Here is a 25,366-nt window from a genome sequence, read left to right as displayed (position 1 = left end):
AAATACTCTAAACACTTATAATTAAACTTTTTTACAATTGCCTGCAATTATTGATGAATCAAATAAATTATTCAAAATACTTTCTAAAAATGTTTTGCCACTTTTTCTCAGCAATTGAAATTAATAAGAAATATACATTTCACAACAACAGAAAGATTGATTTGCATTTATATGTTGCCTTTCACAACTTCAGGATCTCCCAAAATACTTTTAAAAAATAGTACTGAAACGCAGCAACCAATTTGCATACAGCAAGGTCTTTCAAATAGCTATGATATAATAACCAGAGCATCTGTTTTAGTAATGTTGGTTGAGGGATAATTATTGGCCAGAATATCAGCAGTGGGTTCCCTGCTCTTTCAGAGTGCTATGGAATCTTTTTAGTCAGGCTGAGAGGGCTGACGGGGACTCGGTTTAACATCTCATCCAAAAGACAATACCTCCAACAGTGCAGCGGTATTGCCTAAATGCTGCACTCAAGTCATTGGAGTGGGACTGAGGGCTGTGAAAGGTGGTATATAAATGCAAGCCTTTCTTTTATTTTTTCTTTCAGACTTATGCAGATTTATCTGTGCGGCAGCAGTCTGATTGTGTTTTACAACCATTACCATTATTGTATCCATCAGAAACAAAAAATCAAGTTTAATCTTTACCTTCTGTACCACTTCCAGCACAATAAAAATTTGCAGCTTTATCAATCGAACACTAACTTACTAATTTAGAGTATCATATACTTTACCTCAATAGTGAGCGTCTCGCAGTGACCACAGCATGGGAATCATGCACAATTCGGCCTTCAGAATATAAAGGATCATGACAGTTCATCTCTCCTGTTCCAACTGCAACAACTTCATAAGGCTGTCCATCTAAATTTGAAAACCGTAACATAATGCTCAGTAAAAAATGTAGTCACATTGAGCCCAAGTTTCCACATGATTTGCGTCTGATTTTTAGGAGCAACTGGTGGAGAACGGACTATCTTAGAAATCGCAATTCTCCACATTTTTTTTTCTGCAGTTCTAGTCAGGTAGAACAGTTCTACTTTGGAACAGAATTTTTTCTTCAAAAGGGGGCATGTCCGGCCACTGACGCCTGATTTGAAAGTTTCCACAGTGAAAACGTACTCCAAACTAAAGTAGAATGGAGCAAGTGAAGATTTTTGTAGAACTGAAAAAACCTGCTCTACACATTAAAAAATCAGGCACAGGTTACAAATTAGGCGTCCAGAACGAGGTTGGGGGGGGAAGGGAAGTCATTAAATTCTATAATAAATCCTTATTTATACTTATACAAATAAATCCAACCTGAATAAACATTTATAAGCAAAAAGATTAAATAAACCATCTTCCTACCTGTGTGAAAGTGCTTCAACCAGGGAGAATTCTGCAGCCGTTCGTGCCGCTGAGCGGGAGGGGGGGGGGGGGAAGGGGAGGGGGCGGAGAAAGCCGTTCGTGCCGCTGAGCGGGGGGGGGGGGGGGGGGGAAGAGAAAGCAGTTTGTTGTTGTGGAGGGGAGGGAGACAGCGGTTTGTTGCCGCGAAGGGGAGGGAGGGGAAGGAGACAGCGGCTTGTTGCCGTGGAGGGGAGGGGAGGGAGGGGAAGGAGACAGCGGCTTGTTGCCGTGGAGAGGGGAGGGAGGGGAAGGAGACAGCGTCTTGTTGCCGTGGAGAGAGGGGAGGGAGGGGAAGGAGACAGCGGCTTGTTGCCGTGGAGGGAGGGGAAGGAGACAGCGGCTTGTTGCCGTGGAGAGAGGGGAGGGAGGGGAAGGAGAGAGGGGAGGGAGGGGAAGGAGACAGCGGCTTGTTGCCGCACAGGGGAGGGGAGGGAGGGGAAGGAGACAGCGGTTTCTTGCCGCGGAGGGAAAGGAGGGGAAGGAGACAGCGGCTTGTTGCCGTGGAGGGAGGGGAGGGAGGGGAAGGAGACAGCGGCTTGTTGCCGTGGAGAGAGGGGAGGGAGGGGAAGGAGAGAGCGGCTTGTTGCCGCGCAGGGGAGGGGAGGGAGGGGAAGGAGAGAGCCGTTTGTTGCCGCGGAGGGGAGGGAGGGGAAGGAGACAGTGAGAAGGGTAGCCTCAGTGCTGATGGCAATGTGATTTTATTAAAAAATGTTCAAAAATTAAACAGCTACAAAGAACTACAAAAATGGCCGAGTGCCAATGTTTTTTTTCACACTGAGCATGCGTGAACGCTCCAACGCGCACGCGCAGCGTTGCTGGCAGGAAAAAAACTAATTTAAATAGTACCCGCCCCTTCCCACTTACAAAATCGGCGCGAGTGTAGGCTCCGCCCCCCTGGGCACCGCGCCAAACAGACAAGGAGCTGCAAAGCGCTCGAGAATAGCGCGTTTTTTTTCTGGCGCCGTTTTAGGCACGAAAAACGGGCGCCCAGCTCGGAGGGGTGCCCATTTTTTATCCTGTGGAAACTTGGGCCTAAAAAATGTACAGCACAAAAACAGGCCATTTGGCCCAACGGGTTTGAGTCTCTTCCTACCCCTCTTCATTTAATCCTATATCCCATTGCAGCGTCTTTGCATCCTCCTCACAACATACTTTCCCACCTAGCTTTGAATAGTCACCAAACTTGGATACATTACACTCGATCCCCTCAGCTCAGTCATTGATATAGATTGTAAATAGCTGAGGTCCAAGCACTGATCCTTGCGGAACGTGACCAGTTACAGCTGTCAACTTGAAAATGACCCGTTTATTCCTACTCTTAACCAATCCTCAATCCATGCTAATATATTACCCCATGAGCCCTAATTTTCTGTAATTACCTCATAGGGTACCTTACTGAATGCTTTTGAAAAGTCAAATACACTACATCCACTGTTTCCCCCATATCAACCCTACTAGTTACGTCAAAAAACTCCAGATTTGTCAAACACTATTTCCCTTTTATAAACCGTGTTGACTCTGTCCAAACATATTATGATTTTCTAAGTGCTCTGTTACCACATCCCTAATAATAGATTCTAACATTTTCGCTACTACTGAGGTCAATCTAACTGGCCTATAATTCCGTTTTGTCTCTCCCTCCTGCATCCACTATCTCTGTAGCCACCCCTTTTAAAACCCAAGGAAATAGTCCATCAGGTCCAGGGGATTTGTCGACTTTTAATCCCTTTAATTTCTCCAGTACTATTTCTTAAAGTTTCTCATTCTCACTCGAACCTTACTTCCGCACTATTGGAATGTTTGTGTTTTCTACCGTTAAGACAGATACAAAATATTTCTTTAATGTCTCTGCCATTTCCTTATTCCCCATTATATTTCTCCTGTCTCTGCCTGTAAGAGACCCATGATTATTTTCACTATTCCCCTCCTTTTTACATACCTATAGAAGCTTTTTACAAGGTACGATAGCTTAGTGATTATGTTACTAGATTAATAATCCAGGGGCCTGGATCCCACCACGGGAGCAGTTGGGGAATTTAAATTCAGTTAATTAAAGAAATCTGGAATAAAAAGCAGTCACCATTAAACTGCCGGATTGTCGTAAAAACCCATCTAGTTCACTGGAAGGAAATCTGCCATCCTTACTTGGTCTGACCAATGTGTGACTCCAGACCGGTATTAATGCAGTTAACTCTTAACTACCCTTACAAATAGCCTATTAGGCCACTCAGGTCTAACAAACTGCAACAAAGAAGTATACCAAGAATATAACCGGATGGACCACCTGGCATCGACCTAGACATCAGACACGACAAAGGCACAACCAACCCAGTCGACCCTGCAAAGCCCTCTTCACGAACATCTGGAGACTTGCACCAAAATTGGGAGAGTTGTCCCATTGATTAGTCAAGCAACAGCCTGACATTGTCTGAAAGATATGATTCTGTGAGTATGACTATGTTCCAGACTCCTCCATCACCATCCCTAGGATATGTCCTGACCCACTGGCCGATCAGACCCACCAGAGATGGCAACACAGTGGTATACAATTGAGAGGGGGTGGCCATGGGAGTCCTCAACATTGACTCCGGACCCCATGAAGTCCCATGGCATCAGGTCATACATGGGCAAGGAAACCTCCTGTTGTTACCACCGACCACCCTCCCGCAGCTGATGAATCCGTACTCCTCCATGTTCAACACCACTTGGAAAAGGCACTGAGGGTAGCAAGGGCACAGAACGCACGCTGGATGGGGGACTTCAATGTTCACCGCCAAGAGTGGCTCAGTAGCACCACTACTGACTGAGCTGGCTGAATTCTGAAGGACATTGTTGGCAAACTGGGCTTGCAGCAGGAGGGGAGAGAAAACCAACACGAGGGGGAAAACTACGTGACCTCGTCCTCACCTATCTATCTATCCCAGATGAATCTGTCCATGACATCATTGGTAGGAATGACCACCGCACAGTTCATGTGGCGACAAAGTTCCATCTTTACATTGAGGTTGTGTGGCATTACCACGATGCTAAATGGAAATGATTCAGAACAGATCTAGCAGCTCAAACTGGGCATCCATGAGCAGCAGCAGAATTGTATTCCACCACAATATCTATCTTCATGGCCCATCACATTCCTCACTCTACCATCATCAAGCCAGGGGACCAACACTGGTTCAATGAAGAATGTCGAGGAGCTTGCCAGGAGCAGTAGCAGGCATACCTAAAAATGAGGTGCCAACATGGTGAAGCTTCAACACAGGACTACAGGCATGCCCAGTGGAGCCCAGCAGGTGAGCGCAAAAGTGCCGAATGGATGGTCCATCTCTGCCTCCTCCTGAGGTCCCCACCATCAGAGAAGCCAGTCTTCAGACAATTCAATTCACTCTACATGACGGCTGAGTGCCCGTTCACCAATGCTCAGTTTAGGCTCCACCAGGGCCACTTGGCTCTAAACCACATTACAGATTATGTCCAAACATGAAAAAAGAGCGCGAGTTCCAGAGCTGAGACGAGAGTGATGCCCTTGACATCAAGGCAGCAATTGACCGAGCGTGGCATACCTAGTTAAAGGAAAATGGTTGCGGTTGTTGGAGACCAATCATCTCAGCTCCAGGACATTGCAGCAGGAGTTCCTCAGGCCCAAGCCTCGGCCATCTTCAGCTGCTTCATCAATGACCTTCACTCCATCATAGGGTCAGAAGTGGGGATGCTCGTTGATGATTGCAGTGTTCAGTTCCATTTGCAACTCCTCAGTTAATGAAGCAGACCATGTCGGCATGCAGCAAAGTGTCAAGTAACATTCGCGCCATACAAGTGCCAGGCAGTGACCATCTCCAACAAGAGGGAGTTTAATCACTGCCCCTTGACATTCAATGGCATTACTATTGTCGAATTTCCCACCATCAACATCCGAGAGGTCACCATTGACCAACAACTTACTTAGACCAGCCACATAAATACTGTGGCTACAAGAGCAGGTATGAGACTAGGTATTCTGCGGTGAGTGTCTCACCTTCTGACTCCCCAAAGTCTTTCCACCATCTACAAGGCACAAATCAGGAATGTGATGGAATACACTCCACTTGCCTGGACGAGTGCTGCTCCTACAAAACTCAAGAAGCTTGACACCATTCAGGACAAAGCAGCCTGCTTGATTGGCACCCCATCCATCACTTTAAACATTTTCTACCACCGGCGCACCGTGGCTGCAGTGTGTACAAGATGCACTGCAGCAACCCGCCAAGGCATCTTCAATAGCCGCTCCGAGACCAGTGACCTCTACCAGCTAAAAGGACAAGGGCAACAGGTGCATGGGAACACCACCACCTCCATATTCCCCTCCTAGACACACACCACCCTGACTTGGAATTATATCACCGTTCTTTCATCGTTGCTGGGGCAATCCTGTAACTCCCTCCCGAACAGCACTGTGGGAGTACCTTCACCACACGGACTGCAGTGGTTCAAGGCGGCGGCTCACCACCATCTTCTCAAGGGCAATAAATGCTGGTCTTGCCAGCAACACCCACATCCCATGAACTAATAATAAAAAACATTATGACTCTTGCTAGTTTACACTCTCATTATATTTTCTCTCTCTATTAATTCATTGGTCATCCTTTACTGAGTTCTAAAATCCCCTCAATCCTTAGGCTTACTACTCTTTTTTGAAACATTATAAGCCTCTTCCTTTAATCTAATACTATATTTAACTTCTCATTAGCCACGTGTGGACCACATTTCTCATGGGGTTTTTATGCCTTAAGGGAATGCATATTAGTTGCAAATTAAGAATTCTTTCTTTAAATGTTTGTAATTCCTTATCTACCATCATATATTTTAATCTAGTTTGCAATCTATTTTAGCGAACTGACTCCTCATACCTAGTTATATATGTAAACCTGTAAATATCTTGTTTAACCACCAGAGGGCTCATCCCCTGGAGTCCCAAGGGATCCCACAATCCCTTGGGAGCACCTGAACTTAAGGAGGCCTCACAGGCTGGAGAGGCACTCTGGAGACCTGTAATAAAAAACTACGGTCACACTTTGCTTTGAGCTCACAGACTCTTGATTCATATTTAATAACTAGCGACGAGATACAGATGACGAATCCCACCGCAACGATGCAGAGAACAGTGGGCATCCTGGAGAAATTTTTGGAGGGAGATAATTGGGAAACCTTCGTGGAACGATTCATAGAAACATAGAAAATAGGTGCAGGAGTAGGCCATTCGGCCCTTCGAGCCTGCACCGCCATTCAATGAGTTCATGGCTGAACATGCAACTTCAGTACCCCATTCCTGCTTTCTCGCCATACCCCTTAATCCCCCTAGTAGTAAGGACTACATTGAATTCCTTTTTGAATATATTTAGTGAATTGGCCTCAACAACTTTCTGTTCTGGAGAATTCCACAGGTTCACCACTACTCTCTGGGTGAAGAAGTTTCTCCTCATCTCGGTCCTAAATGGCTTACCCCTTATCCTTAGGCTGTGACCCCTGGTTCTGGACTTCCCCAAACATTGGGAACATTCTTCCTGCATCTAACCTGTCTAAACCCGTCAGAATTTTAAATGTTTCTATGAGATCCCCTCTCATTCTTCTGAACTCCAGTGAATACAAGCCCAGTTGATCCAGTCTTTCTTGATATGTCAGTCCTGCTATCCTGGGAATCAGTCTGGTGAACCTTCGCTGCACTCCCTCAATAGCAAGAATGTCCTTCCTCAAGTTAGGAGATCAAAACTGTACACAATACTCCAGGTATGGCCTCACCAAGGCCCTGTACAACTGTAGTAACACATCCCTGCCATTGTACTCGAATCCCCTCGCTATGGAGGCCAATATGCCATTTGCCTTCTTAACCGCCTGCTGTACCTGCATGCCAACCTTCAATGACTGATGTACCATGACACCCAGGTCTCGTTGCACCTCCCCTTTTCCTAATCTGTCACCATTCAGATAATAGTATGTCTCTCTGTTTTTACAACCAAAGTGGATAACCTCACATTTATCCACATTACACTTCATCTGCCATGCATTTGCCCACTCACCTAACCTATCCATGACTGTCAATGCATCGGCTATTTCCAAGGCCACCTCCTTAAGTACTCTGGGATGCAGTCCATCAGGCCCTGGGGATTTATCGGCCTTCAATCCCATCAATTTCCCCAACACAATTTCCCGACTAATAAGGATTTCCCTCAGTTCCTCCTCCTTACTAGACCCTCTGACCCCTTTTATATCCGGAAGGTTGTTTGTGTCCTCCTTAGTGAATACCGAACCAAAGTACTTGTTCAATTGGTCTGCCATTTCTTTGTTCCCCATTATGACTTCCCCAGATTCTGACCGCAGCGACCTACGTTTGTCTTTACTAACCTTTTTCTCTTTACAAATCTATAGAAGCTTTTGCAGTCCATTTTAATGTTCCCTGCAAGCTTCCTCTTGTACTCTATTTTCCCTGCCCTAATCAAACCCTTTGTCCTCCTCTGCTGAGTTCTAAATTTCTCCCAGTCCCCAGGTTCACTGCTATTTCTGGCCAATTTGTATGCCACTTCCTTGGCTTTAATACTATCCCTGATTTCCCTTGATAACCATGGTTGAGCCACCTTCCCTTTTTTATTTTTACGCCAGACAGGGATGTATAATTGTTGTAGTTCATCCATGCGGTCTCTAAATGTCTGCCATTGCCCATCCACTGTCAACCCCTTAAGTATCATTCGCCAATCTATCCTAGCCAATTCACGCCTCATACCTTCAAAGTTACCCTTCTTTAAGTTCTGGACCATGGTCTCTGCATTAACTGTTTCCTTCTCCATCCTAATGCAGAATTCCACCATATTATGGTCACTCTTCCCCAAGGGGCCTCACACAATGAGATTGCTAATTAATCCTCTCATTACACAATACCCAGTCTAAGATGGCCTCCTCCCTAGTTGGTTCCTCGACATATTGGTCTAGAAAACCATCCCTTATGCGCTCCAGGAAATCCTCCTCCACCGTATTGTTTCCAGTTTGGTTAGCCCAATCTATATGCACATTAAAGTCACCCATGATAACTGCTGCACCTTTATTGCATGCATCCCTAATTTCCCGTTTGATGCCCTCACCAACATCACTACTACTGTTTGGAGGTCTGTACACAACTCCCACTAGCGTTTCCTGCCCTTTGGTATTCCGTAGCTCCACCCATACCGATTCCACATCATCCAAGCTAATGTCTTTCCATACAATTGCATTAATTTACTCTTTAACCAGCAGCGCCACCCCGTCTCCTTTTCCTTTCTGTCTACCTTTCCTAAATGTTGAATACCCTTGGATGTTGAGTTTCCAGCCTTGGTCACCCTGGAGCCATGTCTCCGTGATGCCAACCACATCATATCCGTTAACTGCTATCTGCACAGTTAATTCGGCCACCTTATTCCGAATACTCCTCGCATTGAGGCACAGAGCCTTCAGGCTGGCCATTTTAATACACTTTGACCCTTTAGAATTTTGCTGTAAAGTAGACCATTTTATTTTTTGCCTTGGGTTTCTCTGCCTTCCAATTTACTCATCTCCTTTCTGTCTTTTGCTTCTGTCTCCATTTTGCTTCCCACTGTCTCCCTGCATTGGTTCCCATCTCCCTGCCATATTGGTTTAACTCCTCCCCAACAGCACTAGCAAAAACTCCCCCTAGGACATTGGTTCCGGTCCTGCCCAGGTGCAGACCGTCCGGTTTGTACTGGTCCCACCTCCCCCAGAACCGGTTCCAATGCCCCAGGAATTTGAATCCCTCCCTGCTGCACCACTGCTCAAGCCACGTATTCATCTGAGCTATCCTGCGATTCCTACTCTGACTAGCACGTGGCACTGGTAGCAATCCTGAGATTACTACTTTTGAGGTCCTACTTTTTAAATTTAGCTCCTAGATCCTTAAATTCGTCTCGTAGGACCTCATCCCGTTTTTTTACCTATATCGTTGGTACCAATGTGCACCACGACAACTGGCTGTTCACCCTCCCTTTTCAGAATGTCCTGCACTCGCTCCGAGACATCCTTGGCCCTTGCACCAGGGAGGCAACATACCATCCTGGAGTCTCGGTTGTGGCCACAGAAACGCCTATCTATTCCCCTTACAATCGAATCCCCTATCACTATCGTTCTCCCACTCCTTTTCCTGCCCTCCTGTGCAGCTGAGCCAGCCACGGTGCCTTGAACTTGGCTGCTGCTGCCCTCCCCTGATGAGTCATCCCCCCCTCCCCCCCACAGTACTCAAAGCGGTGTATCGGTCTTGCAGGGGGATGACCGCAGGAGACCCCTGCACTACCTTCCTTGCACTGCTCTTCCTGTTGGTCTTCCATTCCGTATCTGGCTGTGGACCCTTTACCTGCTTTAAGATCAACTCGCTACACGTGCTAATCACGTCATTCTCAGCATCACCAATACTTGGTGGCCAACAAGTTGGAAGGGGAAGCGAACGCTGCCAAAAGAACGCAATTCTCCTCAGCGTTTGCGGGGCACCAACGTATGGGCCTCATGAAAAATCTGCTTGCTCCAGCGAAATCCACAGAGAAATCATATGATGATTTGTGCACACTTGTCCGGGTGCATCTTAACCGGAAGGAAAGCGTTCTGCTGGCGAGGTACCGGTTCTACACGTACAAGAGGTTTGAAGACCAGGAAGTGGCGAGTTATGTCGCCGAGCTAAGACGCCTTGCAGGACACTGCGAATTTGAAGGACACTTGGAGCACATGCTCAGGGACTTCTTTGTACTTGGCATTGGCCATGAAGTAATAGTTCGCAAACTTTTAACTGTAGAGAACCCAACCTTGAGTAAAGCCATAGCAATATCCCAGGCGTTCATCGCCACCAGTGACAATACCAAGCAAATCTCTCACCACCCGAAGGCTGTTACAAGTACTGTGAATAAAGTAATGTTTTCGAATCGTAACGTACAGGCCAGGCCTCACATGTCTGCAGCTGCACGTCCGCTGATGTCCACCATCAAGGGTGATGAATGCTAGGCCATTAACACCTACTTAGCGCTGCGAGTGTGATCATCGTTTCCATCCAAAGGATACGTTTGCAAGGGCTGTGGAACAATGGGACAGCTCCAACGTATGTGCAGGCAAGCTGCAAACCCTGCTAATCCTGCAAACCACCATGTTGCAGAGGAGGACAGATCTACGGCGGATCACGACGAACCAGTCTCAGACAGAGGAGGCAGAGGTATATGGGGTGCACAAATTTACCACAAAGTGTCCCCCGATAATGCTGAAGGTTGAATTAAATGGACTCCCGGTGTCAATGAAGCTGGACACGGGCACGGGCCAGTCCATTATGAGCAAAAAGACTTTTGATAAATTGTGGTGCAGCAAGGCCTCAAGTACAATCCTGACTCCCATTCGCACTAAACTGAGAACTTACACAAAGGAACTGATTCCCGTAATCAGCAGTGCTACTGTAATGGTTTCCTACGATGGAGCGGTGCACAAGTTACCACTCTGGGTGGTACCGGGCGATGGCCCCACGCTGCTCGACAGGAGCTGGCTGGGGAAGATATGCTGGAACTGGGACGATGTCAGAGCGCTCTCGTCTGTTGACGACACTTCGTGTGCCCAGGTCTTAAATAAGTTCCCCTCGCTGTTCAAACCAGGCATCGGAAAGTTCCAAGGAGCAGAAGTGCTGATCCACCTAATTCCGGGGGTGCAACCCATCCATCACAAGGCGAGAGCAGTACCGTGCATGATGAGAGGGTGGAGATCGAGCTGGACCGGCTGCAACGAGAGGGCATCATTTTGCCGATTGAATTCAACGAGTGGGCCAGTCCGATTGTTCCAGTCCTCAAGGGAGACAGTACCGTTAGCTACTTTGTAATCACCACAGATTCTATCAATCGTTTCTCCCTGCAGGATCAAATTCCACTACCAAAGACAGACGACCTTTTTGCGACGCTGGCACGAAGCTGGATTTGACCACAGCCTACATGGCACAGGAGCTGGAGGAATCAACACACACAAAGGTCTCTTCATTGACAACAGATGCCCACTTGGGATTCGATCAGCCGCGCCGATATTCCAGAGAAACATGGAAAGCTTACTGAAGTCGGTCCCGCGCACCGTGGTCTTCCAGGACGACATCTTGGTTACAGGTCGGGACACCGTCGAGCATCTGCAGAACCTGGAGGAGGTTCTTAGTCGGCTTAATCGCGTGGGGCTCAGGTTCAAACGCTCGAAGTGCGTTTTCCTGGCGGCTGAAATGGAGTTCCTGAGAAGAATCGCGGCGGACGGCATCAGACCCAGCGATATGAAGAGGGAGGCAATCAAGAATGCACCGAGGCCACAGAACGTGATGGAGCTGTGGTCGTTTCTAGGACTCCTGAACTACTTTGGTAACTTCTTACCGGGTCTCAGCACACTGTTAGAACCACTGCACGCCTTACTGCGTAAAGGAGACGAATGGGTATGGGGTAAAAGTCTAGAAAATGCCTTTGTAAAAGCTAGAAAACTGTTATGCACAAACAAATTGCTTGTGTTGTATGATCCATGTAAGCATTTGGTACTAGCATGTGATGTATCGTCATATGGTGTCGGGTGTGTATTGCAACAAGCCAATGAATCTGGGAAATTGCAACCGATTGCTTATGCATCCAAAAGTCTGTCTAAGACTGAGAGGGCCGACAGCATGATTGAAAAAGAAGCGTTAGCGTGTGTTTATGGGGTAAAGAAAATGCAGTTGTTATATATGTGGACTTGTATTTACTCTGTACAGCCACCAGAGGACTCATTCCCCAGAGTCCCAAGGGATCCCATAATCCCTTCGGAGCACAGGTTTTTCAGAAGGATTCACAGGTTGGAGAGGCACTCTGGAGACCTGCAATAAAAGACTTAAGGTCACACTTTACTTTGAGCTCACAGTGTTTAGTCTGACTCTTTCTCCACACACAACTGGCGACGAGATGCAGATAGCGAACCCAAAGATGCAGAGAACAGTGGGCATCCTGCAGAAATTTTCGGAGGGAAATGGTTGGGAAACTTTTGTGGAGTGACTCGACCAATACTTCGTGGCCAACGAGCTAGATGGGGAAGAGAGCGCTGCCAAACGAAGGGCGATCCTCCTCACCGTCTGTGGGGCATCAATGTATGGCCTCATGAAAAATCTGCTCACTCCAGCGAAACCCACGGAGAAATCGTACGACGACTTGTGCACACTGGTCCGAGAGCATTTTAACCCGAAGGAAAGCGTTCTGATGACGAGGTACCAGTTCTACACCTACAAAAGGTCTGAAGGCCAGGAAATGGCGAGTTATGTCGCTGAGCTAAGATGCCTTGCAGGACACTGCGAATTTGAAGGACATTTGGAGCACATGCTCAGAGACTTTTCCGTTCTTGGTCTTGGCCATGAAACTATACTTCGCAAACATTTGACTGCAGAGACCCCAACCTTGAGTAAGGCCACAGCGATAGCCCAGGCGTTCATTGCCAGTGACAATACTAAGCAAATCTCTCAGCGCACAAGTGCTGCGACAAGTACTGTGAACAAAGCGATGTTGTTTTTGAATTGTAACATACAGGGCAGGTCACACATACCTGCAGCTACACATCTGCAGATGTCTCAGAGACCACCATCAAGGGTGATGAATGCAAGGCCATTAACACCTTGTTGGCGCTGCGGGGGGGGGGGGAGGGGGGGGATCATCGTTTCCATTCATGCCGATTCAAAGGATACGTTTGCAAGGGCTGTGCAACAATGGGACACCTCCAAGTGTGCAGGCGAACTGCTAAGCCTGTTAAACCTGCAAACCACCATGTTGCAGAAGAGGATCACGACGAAAGAGCCTCAGATAGAGGAGACAGAGGTACATGGGGTGCACACATTCACCATGAATTGTCCCCGATAATGCTGAATGTTGAACTAAATGGACTCCCGGTGTCAATGGAGCTGGACACAGGCGCAAGCCAGTCCATCATGGGCAAAAAGATTTTCGAAAGGTTGTGGTGCAACAAGGCCTCAAGGCCAGTCTTAACTCCAATTCGCACAAAACTAAGAACTTACACAAAAGAACGGATTCCTGTAATCGGCAGTGCTATTGTAAAGGTCTCTGACGATGGAGCGATGCATAAGCTAATGAATCTGGGAAATTGCAACCGGTTGCTTATGTATCCAGAAGTCTGTCTAAGGCTGAGAGGGCCTACAGCATGATTGAAAAAGAAGCGTTAGCCTGTGTCTATGGGGTAAAGAAAATGCATCAATACCTGTTTGGGCTAAAATTTGAATTGGAAACTGACCATAAGCCACTTGTATCCCTGTTTTCCGAGAGTAAAGGGATAAATACCAACACATCGGCCCGCATCCAGAGATGGGTGCTCACATTGTCCGCATACAACTACGCCATCCGCTACAGGTCAGGCACAGAAAACTGCGCCGATGCGCTCAGTAGGCTGCCGTTGCCCACCACGGAGGTTGAAATGGCGCAGCCCGCAGATCTAGCCATGTTTATGGAAGCATTTTAGAGTGAGCAATCACTCGTCACTGCCCGGCAGATCAAAACCTGGACAAGCCAGGACCCCTTATTATCTCTAATCAAAAGCTGTGTGCTTCACAGGAGCTGGTCCAGTGTCCCAGTGGAAATACCGAAAGAGATAAAGCCGTTCCTGCGGCGCAAAGATGAAATATCTATACAGGCAGACTGCCTTCTGTGGGGCAATCGAGTAGTGGTCCCCAAGAAGGGCAGAGACACCTTCATCAATGATCTCCACAGTACCCATCCAGGCATCGTAATGATGAAAGTGATAGCCAGATCCCACATGTGGTGGCCCGGTATCGATGCGGACACAGATGTAATACATGCTCGCAGTTAAGCAATGTGCCGTTAAGTTTATGGTCTTGGCCCTCCAAACCCATGGTCTAGGGTACACGTCGACTATACAGGCCTGTTCTTGGGTAAAATTTTCCTTGTGGTTGTAGACGCGTACTCCAAGTGGATTGAATGTGAGATAATGTTGGCTAGCATGTCCGCTGCCACTACTGAAAGCCTGTGGGCCATGTTTGCCACACACGGCTTACCCGATGTCCTGGTGAGCGACAACGGGCCATGTTTTACGGGTCATGAATTCATGACCCGTAACGGGATCAAACATGTCATATCTGCCTCGTTTAAACCAGCGTCCAATGGTCAGGCAAAGAGAGCAGTGCAAACCATCAAGCAAGGCTTGAAGAGGGTAACTGAAGGCTCACTGCAGACTCGTCTATCCCAAGTCCTGCTTAGCTACCGCACGAGACCCCACCCGCTGAACTGCTCATGAAAAGAGCACTCAAGACAAGGCTCTCGTTAGTTCACCCTGATCTACATGAACAGGTAGAAAGCAGGCGGCTTCAACAAAGTGCACACCATGATAGCGCAAATGTGTCACGCGAGATTGAAATCAATGATCCTGTAATAGTTTTAAATTATGGACAAGGTCCCAAGTGGCTTCCTGGCACTGTCGTGGCTGAGGAGGGGAGTAGGGTTTTTCGAGTCAAACTTTCAAATGGACTCATTCACCAGAAACACTTGGATCAAACCAAGCTCAGATTCACGGACTATCCAGAGCAACCCACATTAGACCCTACCTTTTTTGATCACCCAACACACACACAGTGGCAACCGACACAGCGGTTGATGACGAAGCAGACCCATCACCTGCAGCAGCCCAGCAGGACTCACCACACCAGGCAGCCCAGCAAAATCACTCAAACTCAATATAAAATTCTATCACTCTTCCCCAGAGGCTCCTTTAATAAAAGGATATTAATTAATCCTGTCTCATTGAATAATACTACATCTAAAATAACCTGTTTCCTCGTTGCTTCGTTGATATATGGATGTTGAATCTCGTCGTCGATGTCTGCCCTTGCTGATAATCGGCTCCCAAGATATGTAAAGTGGTCCACGTTGTCCAGGGCCGCACCGTGGATCTTGATGACTAGGGGGGGCAGTGCTGTGTGGCGGGGTCAGGTTGGTGGAGGACCTTTGTCTTACGGATGTTTCGTGTAAGGCCCATACTTTCGTACGCCTCAGTGAAGATGCTGACTATGACTTGGAGTTCAGTCTCTGAATGTGAGCAGAAGCAAGCGTCGTCCGCGTACTGTAGTTCGACGAGAGGTTGGAACGGTCTTGGATCTAGCCTGGAGACGACGAAGGTTGAACAGGTTCCCACTGGTTTTGTAGTTTAGTTCCACTTCAGCGGGGAGCTTGCTGAGCGCGAGGTGGAGCATTGCTGCGAGGAAGAGAGTGTTTGAAGATCAGGCCCTCAAATCTGGCTCCAAGCTTTTGGTCTACAGGGCTGCAGTGATACACGCCCTCCTGTATGGCTCAGAGACGTGGACCATATACAGTAGACATACTGGAGAAATACCACCAACGATGTCTCCGCAAGATCCTGCAAATCCTCTGGGAGGACAGATGCACCAACATTAGCGTCCTCGATCAGGCCAATATCCCTGGCAAACCAGTTCCATCCACCCTTTCCTTCAACGACTGTCTGTCCTACCTGTGACAGAGACTGTAATTTCCGTATTGGACTGTTCAGTCACCTAAGAACTCACTTTGAGTGGAAGCAAGTCTTCCTCGATTTCGAGGGATTGCCTATGATGATGAATGGATCTAGAAAACTATCTTGAAAGCATTCCATGAATTCATCCTCCATACTATTACTGCAAATTTAGTTTGCCCAGTGTATAAGAAGATTAAAGTATAATCCTTGTTACATGTATCTCTAATTTCCTAATTTATACTCTGCCTAACACTACAACTACTGTCAGAGGGCCTATAAACTACTGCTACTAGTGTTTTCTTGTTTCTTAGCTCCACCCAAACTGATTACACCTTAATTTTCCAAGCTAAGATCCTTTCTCCCGACTGTCTTTATCACATCCTTTATTATCAGGGCTACCCACCACCCTCCCCTTTTTCCATTTTGCCTATCTCTTCTAAAAGTCAAGTATCCTGGAATATTTAGTTGCCAACCTTGGTCACTCTGCAACCACATCTATTAAATCAAACCCATTTATTTCTATCTGTGCTATTAATTTATTTATTTTGTTGTGAATGCTTCACGCATTCAGATATAGTGTGTTTAGCTTTAACTTTCTTCCATTTTTCCCTGCTTCACCTCAGTCACTCATGCCTTATTACCTTTGTTCAGCTCTCCGTCCCTTCCTGACCACTCTGCTTATTTTTACCCAAATCGCTACTCTGCTCTACAACCTTGACATTTCTCTTGCATCTTTTGAATTTACCCTTTATTGAATCCTCCCACTCCCTTCATTAAAGCTCTAACTCTGCTGGGACCAGTGACCTGGCGAATCGAATAACTGTGTTAAAGAGGGACTTGTTCTATTGGAACTGGATCCAAGTCCTTCTTTCCGGCATCAGTGCCCCATGAATCGAAGCCCCTACCTCCCACAACATACTTTCAGCCACGCATTTAATCTTCTAATCGGTTTGTCCCTTTGCCAATTTGCACGTGGCTCTGGTAATAATCCAGAAATTATTAACTGTGAGGTTCTGCATTTTAATTTTGACCCTAGCTCAAACTCCCTCAGCAGTACCTCATTCCTAGTACTACCTATATAGTTGGTTCCTATGTGGGCCTCGACAACTGGATGCTCCCCTTCCAAGTTCTTCTTGAGCCACCTTTGGAACTCCCTGTCACAGCTGCAGAGAATAGTATCTTTTACCCTGCAGGAATAAGATGAAGCTCTGGTCCAAAAGCCAAGATGGAAGCCATCTGTGCTTTAATGGCAGCTGAGAGAGCTGGCAGGAGGAGCTCCATGACAGAGTACACCACTGTGGTGCTGACGGAGCTGACCATTTGGTTCATGTTAGACAGCATGGTCTCCATTTTCTGTGCAAAGCCTCACACAAGTTGGAACTGGACTCCTCCATGCTCTGCAACTTTTTGCACAATCTCGCTGGCAGTTGTCCAGGGCACCTAGCGTTTCCTGGTAAATGCCCATCAGCATTTTTCGGTAGGCTGGGTCCTTGAAGGCAGTATCAGAGCCCTTTGCAGCAAAACTAGTTTGCAATCTCATTATTGGGGAGCTGGCACCTGTGGCATCCTATCCCCCTTCACCAGCGAGTGTTTCTCCTCCTGACTCCCCAAAGCTTTTCCACCATCTACAAGGCACAAATCAGGAGTATGATGGAATATTCTTCACGTGCCTGGATGAGTGTAGCTCCACCACCACTCAAGAAGCTCAACAACATCCAGGACAAAGTAGCCCGCTTGATTGTCACCCCATCCACCACCTTAAACATTCATTCCCTCCACCACCAGTATACCGTGGCTGCAGTGTGCATCATCTGCAAGATACACTGCAGCAACTTGCCATGGCTTCTTCGGCAGCATCTCCCAAACCCATGACCTCTATCACCTAGAAGAACAAGGGCAGCAGGTGCATGGGCACACCATCATCAGCACGTTCCCATCCAATGAACGATTTTTTAAAAAGCTCCAACACATTTCTGCCCGGCGATTCACCACATGTAGGCATCTCCTCTAACCCAGCCTAACATGTGATGCCAGTACCAGAGTTGGAGTTTCTAAGTGTGAGAGTGAACGATGGTGCAGCTTCAGGAATGCTAGCCTCCTCTTCTTCCACTAGCAAAGAAGCTTCTACATCTTCAGCACCTGAAATGAAAGAGAGAGACAAGGGTTAGCATGTGATGTGATGGGAGAGCGGAGAGAAAAGTGGCTGGTGAAAGCATTTGCAGTTTGTCATGAAATGTGTCGGGTTAGATAGAAGTAGCAAAGGAAAATGAGGGTAGGTCATGAAGAAACCTTGAATGGCGTCTCCTGCTGCGTTGCAGTCTACTCAGCCATAACTCTGCCCCTGCCTGTAATGGCCAGCACATTATCTTCAAAGGGGTGAGGTTGTTCAGATGAGCTTTCCCATCCTCTACCTGTGGCTTCCTGGTGCAGTTTGTAGGAGACCTTCTTCTGCAAGAAAGGAGTGAGTTAGTGAGAGTCTTGAGTGGTTTGGAGAATGTGCATCTCTTTGTAAAATAGTTGTTATGCAGTGTCAGATGTGAGGTATGGGGAAGTGAGGGTTGGAGTCAAAGGGAGTTATGAATATGAGCAGAATGAGCTGCAGTGAAGTGTGGTACAGTGATCATAGGAGGTTGAAGGGATGCAGGACAGTGGAGTATAGAGTAGCCAGGCTGTAGGTGGTGGAGATAGGAGGAGAGAATATTCTTAAATTGACAACTGTGGCAAAGTCACTAAACTTTTCGCAGGATGTTATAGAATCATAGAAAAATTACCCGACACAGGAGGCCGTTCAGCCCATCGTGTCTCTGCCGGTCGAAAAAAAGTTACCCAGCCGAATCCCACCTTCCAACACTAGGTCCGCTCAGCCTCCTTTGTTCCAAGGAAAACAATCCCAGCCTATCCAATCTTTCCTCACAGCCAAGTTTTCCAGTCCTGGCAACATCCTCATAAATCTCCTCTGTACCCTTTCTATTGCAATCACATCCTTCCTATAATGTTGTGCATGCAGTACACAAGCTGTGGCCTAACGAATGTTATATACAGTTCTAGCATAACTGCTATGCCCTTGTATTCTATTCCTCGGTTAATAAAGGAAAGCATTCCGTATGCCTTTTTAACTACTTTATCAACCTGTCCTGCTACCTTTAAGGATCTGTGGACATATACTCCAAGGTCCCTCTGTTCCTCCTCACTGGAGTATCCTCCCCGTCATGTACGTATGCTTGGGTTTACTAGACACCAGGTGGCGCCACTGTCGGCAGTCATTGGGAAGTGCGCATGTGTGTGCGGCCCAGGTATAAAAGGCCAGCCATCTTGTAACGTGATCACTTCGGGCCCTAATAAAGTACAGCCAGGTTTGTGCCTGTTCGGAGTTTACAGTATTCAGTCTATTGAGTTATTACATACACAACATTTGGCGAAGAGCTAACAAGAACCTTCGCATGCAAAAATGAGCACAATTGGAATTCTGGAACAATTCGTGGAGGGGAGAAGATTGGGCAGAATTTGTAGCCTGCTTGAACCAGAACTTCGTGGCCAACAAAATGGAGAAAGAGGCAGACACAGTTCGACACCAGGCAGTCCTCCTCACGGTTAGCGGTCAGAAAATCTATGAGCTCAAAGAATCTCCTCTCGCTCTCAAGTCCAACCAACAAGGACTATGAAACATTGTGCGCTCTGGTACGTGACCATCTCAAACCAGATGAAGGCATCATCATCTCAAGATATCGATTCTATATGCACGTTCGTTCTGAGAGCCAGGATGTATCGGAATTCGTTGCCGACCTAAGACGTCTAGCTCGACCGTGTAAGTTCGAAACTGCATTGGCAGACATGCTGCGGGACTTCTTTGTAATCGGCATCAACCACGAGGTGATCCTGCGTAAGCTAATGGCGGCAGAGACGCTGGATTTGAGCAAGGGCATCACGATTGCCCAGTCATGCATGATAACGGACAAAAGCTTAAAGCAGATATCATTGAAAAATCGGAACTCGGCAGGTACTGTAAACAAAATAGTATCGTTGTTTGGCAGGGCTGCATATGGCAGGGGCTATCCGACTGCTTACGCGAAACCTGTGGTTGCTCAAAGTCCACCAACGGGAATCAATCCAATATCACCGTGTTGGCGTTGTGGGGGAAATCATCGGCATCATCAGTGTCGGTTTAAGATATTAACAATTAATAACAAGCGTGCTACGACACACCACGTGGAGGATGATGACCAGTCTAGCACGGATCCGGATATGCAATCCGAGATACCAGAGGAAGTGTATGGACTGTATTCATTCTTAACAAAGAGCCAACCAATAATGATTAATGTAAAACTTAATGGTGTGCCGGTATCGATGGAATTGGACACGGATGCAAGTCAATCAATAATGAGCCAGTGGACATTCGACAGGCTATGGGATACTAAGGCTGTAAGGCCTAAGCTGAGTCCAGTCAATGCCAAGTTGCGTGCGTACACTAAAGAACTCAAAACGGTGATTGGCAGTGCAGTAATCAAGGTGTCGTATGATGGTGCGGTTCATGATTTACCATTATGGATTGTTCCAGGCAATGATCCATGCTGTTCGGCGGGAACTGGTTAGAAAAAATCAAATGGAACCGGAATGAGATCAAAGCATTGTCGTCGGAGGAGGATACTCCGTGTGCTTAAGTGCTGAGCAAGTTCCCCTCGCTGTTTAAACCAGGCATCAGCAATTTCATGGGAGCCAAGGTGCAGATTCATGTGGGTTCGGATGCAAGACCCGTCCACCATAAAGCTCGGGCAATTCCGTACATGATGAGGGAGACGGTCGAAATCCAACGGGACAGACTCCAGCGTGAAGGGATCACATCACCGGTCGAATTTAACGAATGGGCCAGCCCCATTGTTCCTGTGTTGAAAAGTGATGGCAGTGTCAAGATTTGTGGAGACTACAAGGTTACGATCAACCGAGTTTCGAAACAGGATCGATACCCATTACCAAAGGTTGATGTCCAGTTTGCAACACTATGCAACACTAGCCGGGGGAAGTCGTTTACAAAACTGGATCTGATGTCGGCCAACATGACACGGGAGCTGGTCGACGCGTCGAAGAAACTTACGTGCATCAACATTCATAAAGGACTGTTTATCTACAACAGGTGCCCTTTCAGAATTCGCTCGGCTACAGCCATATTTCAGAGGAACATGGAGAGTCTACTGAAGTCCGTCCCCAGAACCGTCATGTTCCAAGATGACATACTAGTCACAGGTCATGACTCCCCCCTAACATCTGAACAACCTGGAAGAGGTTTCTACATTGTCTGGACAAAGTGAGACTCAGACTGAAACGCTCGAAGTGCGTCTTCATGGCACCGGAAGTCGAATTCCTGGGGAGGAAAATTGCTGTTGACGGTATCAGGCCTAGAGACTCGAAAACCAAGGCCATCAAAAATGCATCAAAACCTCAGAATGTGACAGATCTGTGTTCGTTCCTTGGTCTACTCAACTACTTCGGTAATTTTTTTACCTAGATTGAGCACCTTATTAGAGCCACTGCACATGCTGCTAGAAAAGGCGACAACTGGGATTGGGGCGAGTCTCAAGTTAGAGTTTTTGAGAAAGCTACTAATCTGCTTTGCTCTAACAAGCTGCTGCTACATTATGATCAATGTAAGCGTTTAGTATTGGCCTGTGATGCTTCGTCAAATGGAGTTGGTTGCGTGCTCCAACAAGCTAATGAGTCGGGCAAATTACAACCTGTTGCATATGCTTCAAAAAGTTTGTCAAAGGCGGAAAGAGCCTACAGCATGGTAGAGAAAGAAGCACTGGCCTGTGTGTATGGGGTTAAAAAGATGCATCATTACCTGTTTGGTCTTCGGTTTGAACTGGAAACAGATCACAAGCCATTCATTTCATTGTTTTCGGAAAACAAAGGTATCAATACCAATGCATCATCCCGCATCCAGAGGTGGACGCTGACATTATCTGCCTATGATTATGTCATTTGTCATAGACCCGGCACTGAGAATTGTGCCGATGCATTGAGCCATCTGCCGTTGCCCACACCGGAGATGGAAACGCCACAACCGGCAGACCTACCGTTAGTCATGGATGCTTTTGAAAGTGAAAGAACTCCTGTCACAGCCCAACAAGTTAAGACCTGGATCAGCCAGGACCCGATATTATCGGTTGCGAAACGTTGTATCCTTAGTGATGATTGGTCTGCCATACCCAAATTTGAGAGGAGACTAAATCTTACATCCATCGCAAAGACAAACTACCCTTTCAATCAGATTGTATACAGTGGGGTAATCGTGTTGTTATACCCAAGAAAGGCAGAGAGAAATTTGACATGATCTACATAGCACGCAGCCCAGTATTGTCATGATGAAAGCCATTGCCAGGTCTCATGTATTGACTCTGGAATTGACTCTGATCTGGAATCATGTGTGCATCAGTGCAACACTTGCATGTAGCTCAGTAAAGCACCAGCGGAAACGCCGCTGAGTCTGTGGTCGTGGCCATCTAAACCATGGTCTAGGATCCACATCGACTTTGTAGGTTTCTTCCTGGGAAAGATGTTCTTAGTTGTGGTGGATGCTGATTCCAAGTGGATAGAGTGTACAATCATGTCATCCAGCACATCCACAGCTACCATTAAGAGCCTTCGTGTCATGTTTGCTACGCATGGTCTGCCTGATATCGTTCTAAGCAACAACGGATGTTGCTTCACCAGTATGGAGTTTCAAGAGTTCATGAAACTCAATGGCATCAAACATGAGGTCAGCACCATTCAAACCCACATCCAATGGACAAGCAGAGCACGTGGTCCAAACCATCAAGCAGAGTAGGCAATGTGTAACTCAAGGTTCACTGCAAACTCGCTTGTGACGCATATTGCTTAGTTACAGGACAAGACCCCATACGCTTACCGGGGTCTCCCCTGCTGAACTATTAATGGAGAGGTCTCAAGACCAAGTTCTTTCTTGTCCACCCTGACTTGAATAATCGTGTCAAATACAGATGTCAAAGTCAGCAAGGATATTAAGATTGCGCTACTGTGTCACGCGACATTTCTATCAATGATCCTGTATATGTACTGAACTATGGTCAAGGTCCCAAATGGATGGCCTGTACTGTTACAACCAAGGAGGGTAACAGAGTGTTTATCGTAAAGCTCAAGAATGGGCAGACATGCCAGAAACATGTCGATCAGATAAAGCTGCGGCACACGGATGAACCGGAACAGTCCGAGGAAGACACAATCAGTGACCAACCAACCTACCCTCAGTCATCAGAGGACTCCGCTGTCATCAATTAATCTGGACTTTCAAATCACAGACATGGTCAATGAATCTGGATTTTCAAACCCTGACATGGTCATTGCCACTCCCATCAGATCGGCTACCCAGCCCCCAGTCATAACAGACTCAGAATGCTCATCCAAGGCTGGAGTTGAACTGAGACTAATATCTTAAAGGGGGATATTATTGTGTATTCCCCTGCCTTGTTGCTCCTCCCCAAATGCATTACCTCACAGTTTTCCGGATTGAATTCCATTTGCCACTTTTCTGCCCGTGACTAGTTCATCGCTATCAATGCAGTCTGGAGGTTTCCTCCTCACTCTCAACTACACGGCCAATTTTTGTATCATCTGCAAATTTCTTTATCATGTCCCCAACATTGAAGTTTAAATCATTAATGTATACTACAAAAAGTAAGTGACCAAGTACAGAGCCCTGTGGAACTCCATTGGAAACAGCCTTCCAGTCACAAAAGCTTCCGTCAACCACTACCCTTTGCTACCTGACACTGAGCCAATTTTGGATCCAATTTGCCACTCTCCCTTGGATCCCATGGGCTTTTACTTTTTTGATCAACCTACCATATGGGGCCTTGTCAAAAACCATGCTAAAATCCATGTAAATTACCACCCTCATCGACCCTCCTTTTTACCTCCTCAAAGAACTCAATCAAGTTAATCAGACACGATCTTCCCTTAACAAATCTATGCCGACTGACCTTGATTAATCTGTGTCAATGAAGGTTCATACTGTCCCTCAGAATTGATCAATTGTCCTGGGAGTTAAGCTGCTGGCACTCATGCTTTGCTACCTCTTCTCGCTGTGGTCAGAGTTGAAGCCTGGAAGGCTTCCTTCTCGAAGAGGATGTGCCTCTTCCATCTAATGTTGGCATTAGGGCCTCGAAGGGGATTTGTAGGATCTTGCAGAGGCATCGTTGGTGGTATTTCTCCAGCAACTTGAGGTGTCTACTGTACATGGTCCATGTCTCTGAGCCATACAGGAGGGCGAGTATTACTACAGCCCTGTAGACCATGAGCTTGGTGGCAGTTTTGAGGGCCTGGTCTTCAAACACTCTTTTCCTCAGGCGGCCGAAGGCTGCACTGGCACACTGGAGGCCATGTCTGCTCTTGTTGATAAGAGGCTCCCGAGGTATGGGAAATGGTCCATGTTGTCCAGGGCCGTGCCGTCCAACATTAGTGTCCTCGACCAGGCCAACATCCCCAGCATTGAAGCATTGACCACATTTGATCAGCTCTGCTGGACAGGCCATATTGTGCGCATGCCAGACACGAGACTCCCAAAGCAAGTGCTTCACTCGGAACTCCTTCACGGCAAACGAGCCAAAGGTGGGCAGAGGAAACATTACAAGGACACCCTCAAAGCCTCCCTGATAAAGTGCCAACATCCCCACTGACACCTGGGAGTCCCTGGCCAAAGACTGCCCCTAAGTGGAGAAGTGCATCAGGGAGGGCGCTGAGCAACTCGAGTCTCATCGCCAAGAGCATGCAGAAATCAAGCGCAGGCAGCGGAAAGAGCGTGCGGCAAACCAGTCCCACCCACCCTTTCCCTCAACGACTATCTGTCTCACCTGTAACAGAGACTGTGGTTCTCACATTGGACTGTTCAGCCACCTAAAGACTCATTTTAAGAGTGGAAACAAGTCTTCCTCGATTCAGAGGGACTGCCCATGATGATGATGATGATAGCCTCCAAGGCAGCATCTGCGAACCTGGGGCACGATTTGCTGCTCCAGCAGTGATTCCTTTGATGCCACCTGTAGCCAGATTGCACCTCCCCTTGAAGAGGTGCTTGATGCCTTTAAGTTGAGTCATGGACATCCAATATCCAGCCTCTCCCCACCCTCCCAATGGGTGTATAGCCAATAAGTAGCGCAAGGAGCATTGTTTGCATGCTCAGGTGATTATAATCATCATTATATATTATAATATTGCCCCAACCACAGCATGTCTGTTTTTGGCACAATTGAATTTCTGGGTCCTTGAATTGCAAACTTTAACTATATTCCACTTACGTCTTTCAATTACAAAAGCAGCCAAAGAGCTGCTACAATTCTGGTGTTCGGGCAGGTTAGCAGTCAGCTTGTTGAACACATCTCTGCAGGCTGTAGAAACAGCTTTGTAATATGAATTCCTTCCCTCTATAAGATATTAAAAATATTTAATGTATA

The 25,366-nt window shown here is 47.0% G+C and overlaps 1 protein-coding gene across 3 annotated transcripts in view; it reads right to left on the bottom strand.

The window, feature by feature from the left end:
* Positions 1–25,366, bottom strand: part of adad1 (adenosine deaminase domain containing 1 (testis-specific)) — a 132,935-nt gene that overhangs the window by 56,062 nt on the left and 51,507 nt on the right. For 2 of the 3 annotated variants that reach the window (XM_070871814.1, XM_070871817.1), the window contains exons 6-7: positions 25,211–25,336; positions 740–866 (exon numbers count right to left, since the gene is read on the bottom strand). In XM_070871814.1, coding sequence (XP_070727915.1) covers positions 740–866; positions 25,211–25,336 — 253 coding nt within the window. The remainder of the gene's footprint in view (positions 1–739; positions 867–25,210; positions 25,337–25,366) is intronic. The other variant, XM_070871818.1, reaches the window with a different exon arrangement.

This window comes from Pristiophorus japonicus, chromosome 2 (genome assembly GCF_044704955.1).
Source record: "Pristiophorus japonicus isolate sPriJap1 chromosome 2, sPriJap1.hap1, whole genome shotgun sequence".
Taxonomy (NCBI): Eukaryota; Metazoa; Chordata; class Chondrichthyes; family Pristiophoridae; genus Pristiophorus; species Pristiophorus japonicus.
This window is presented reverse-complemented; position numbering and strand designations above follow the sequence as displayed.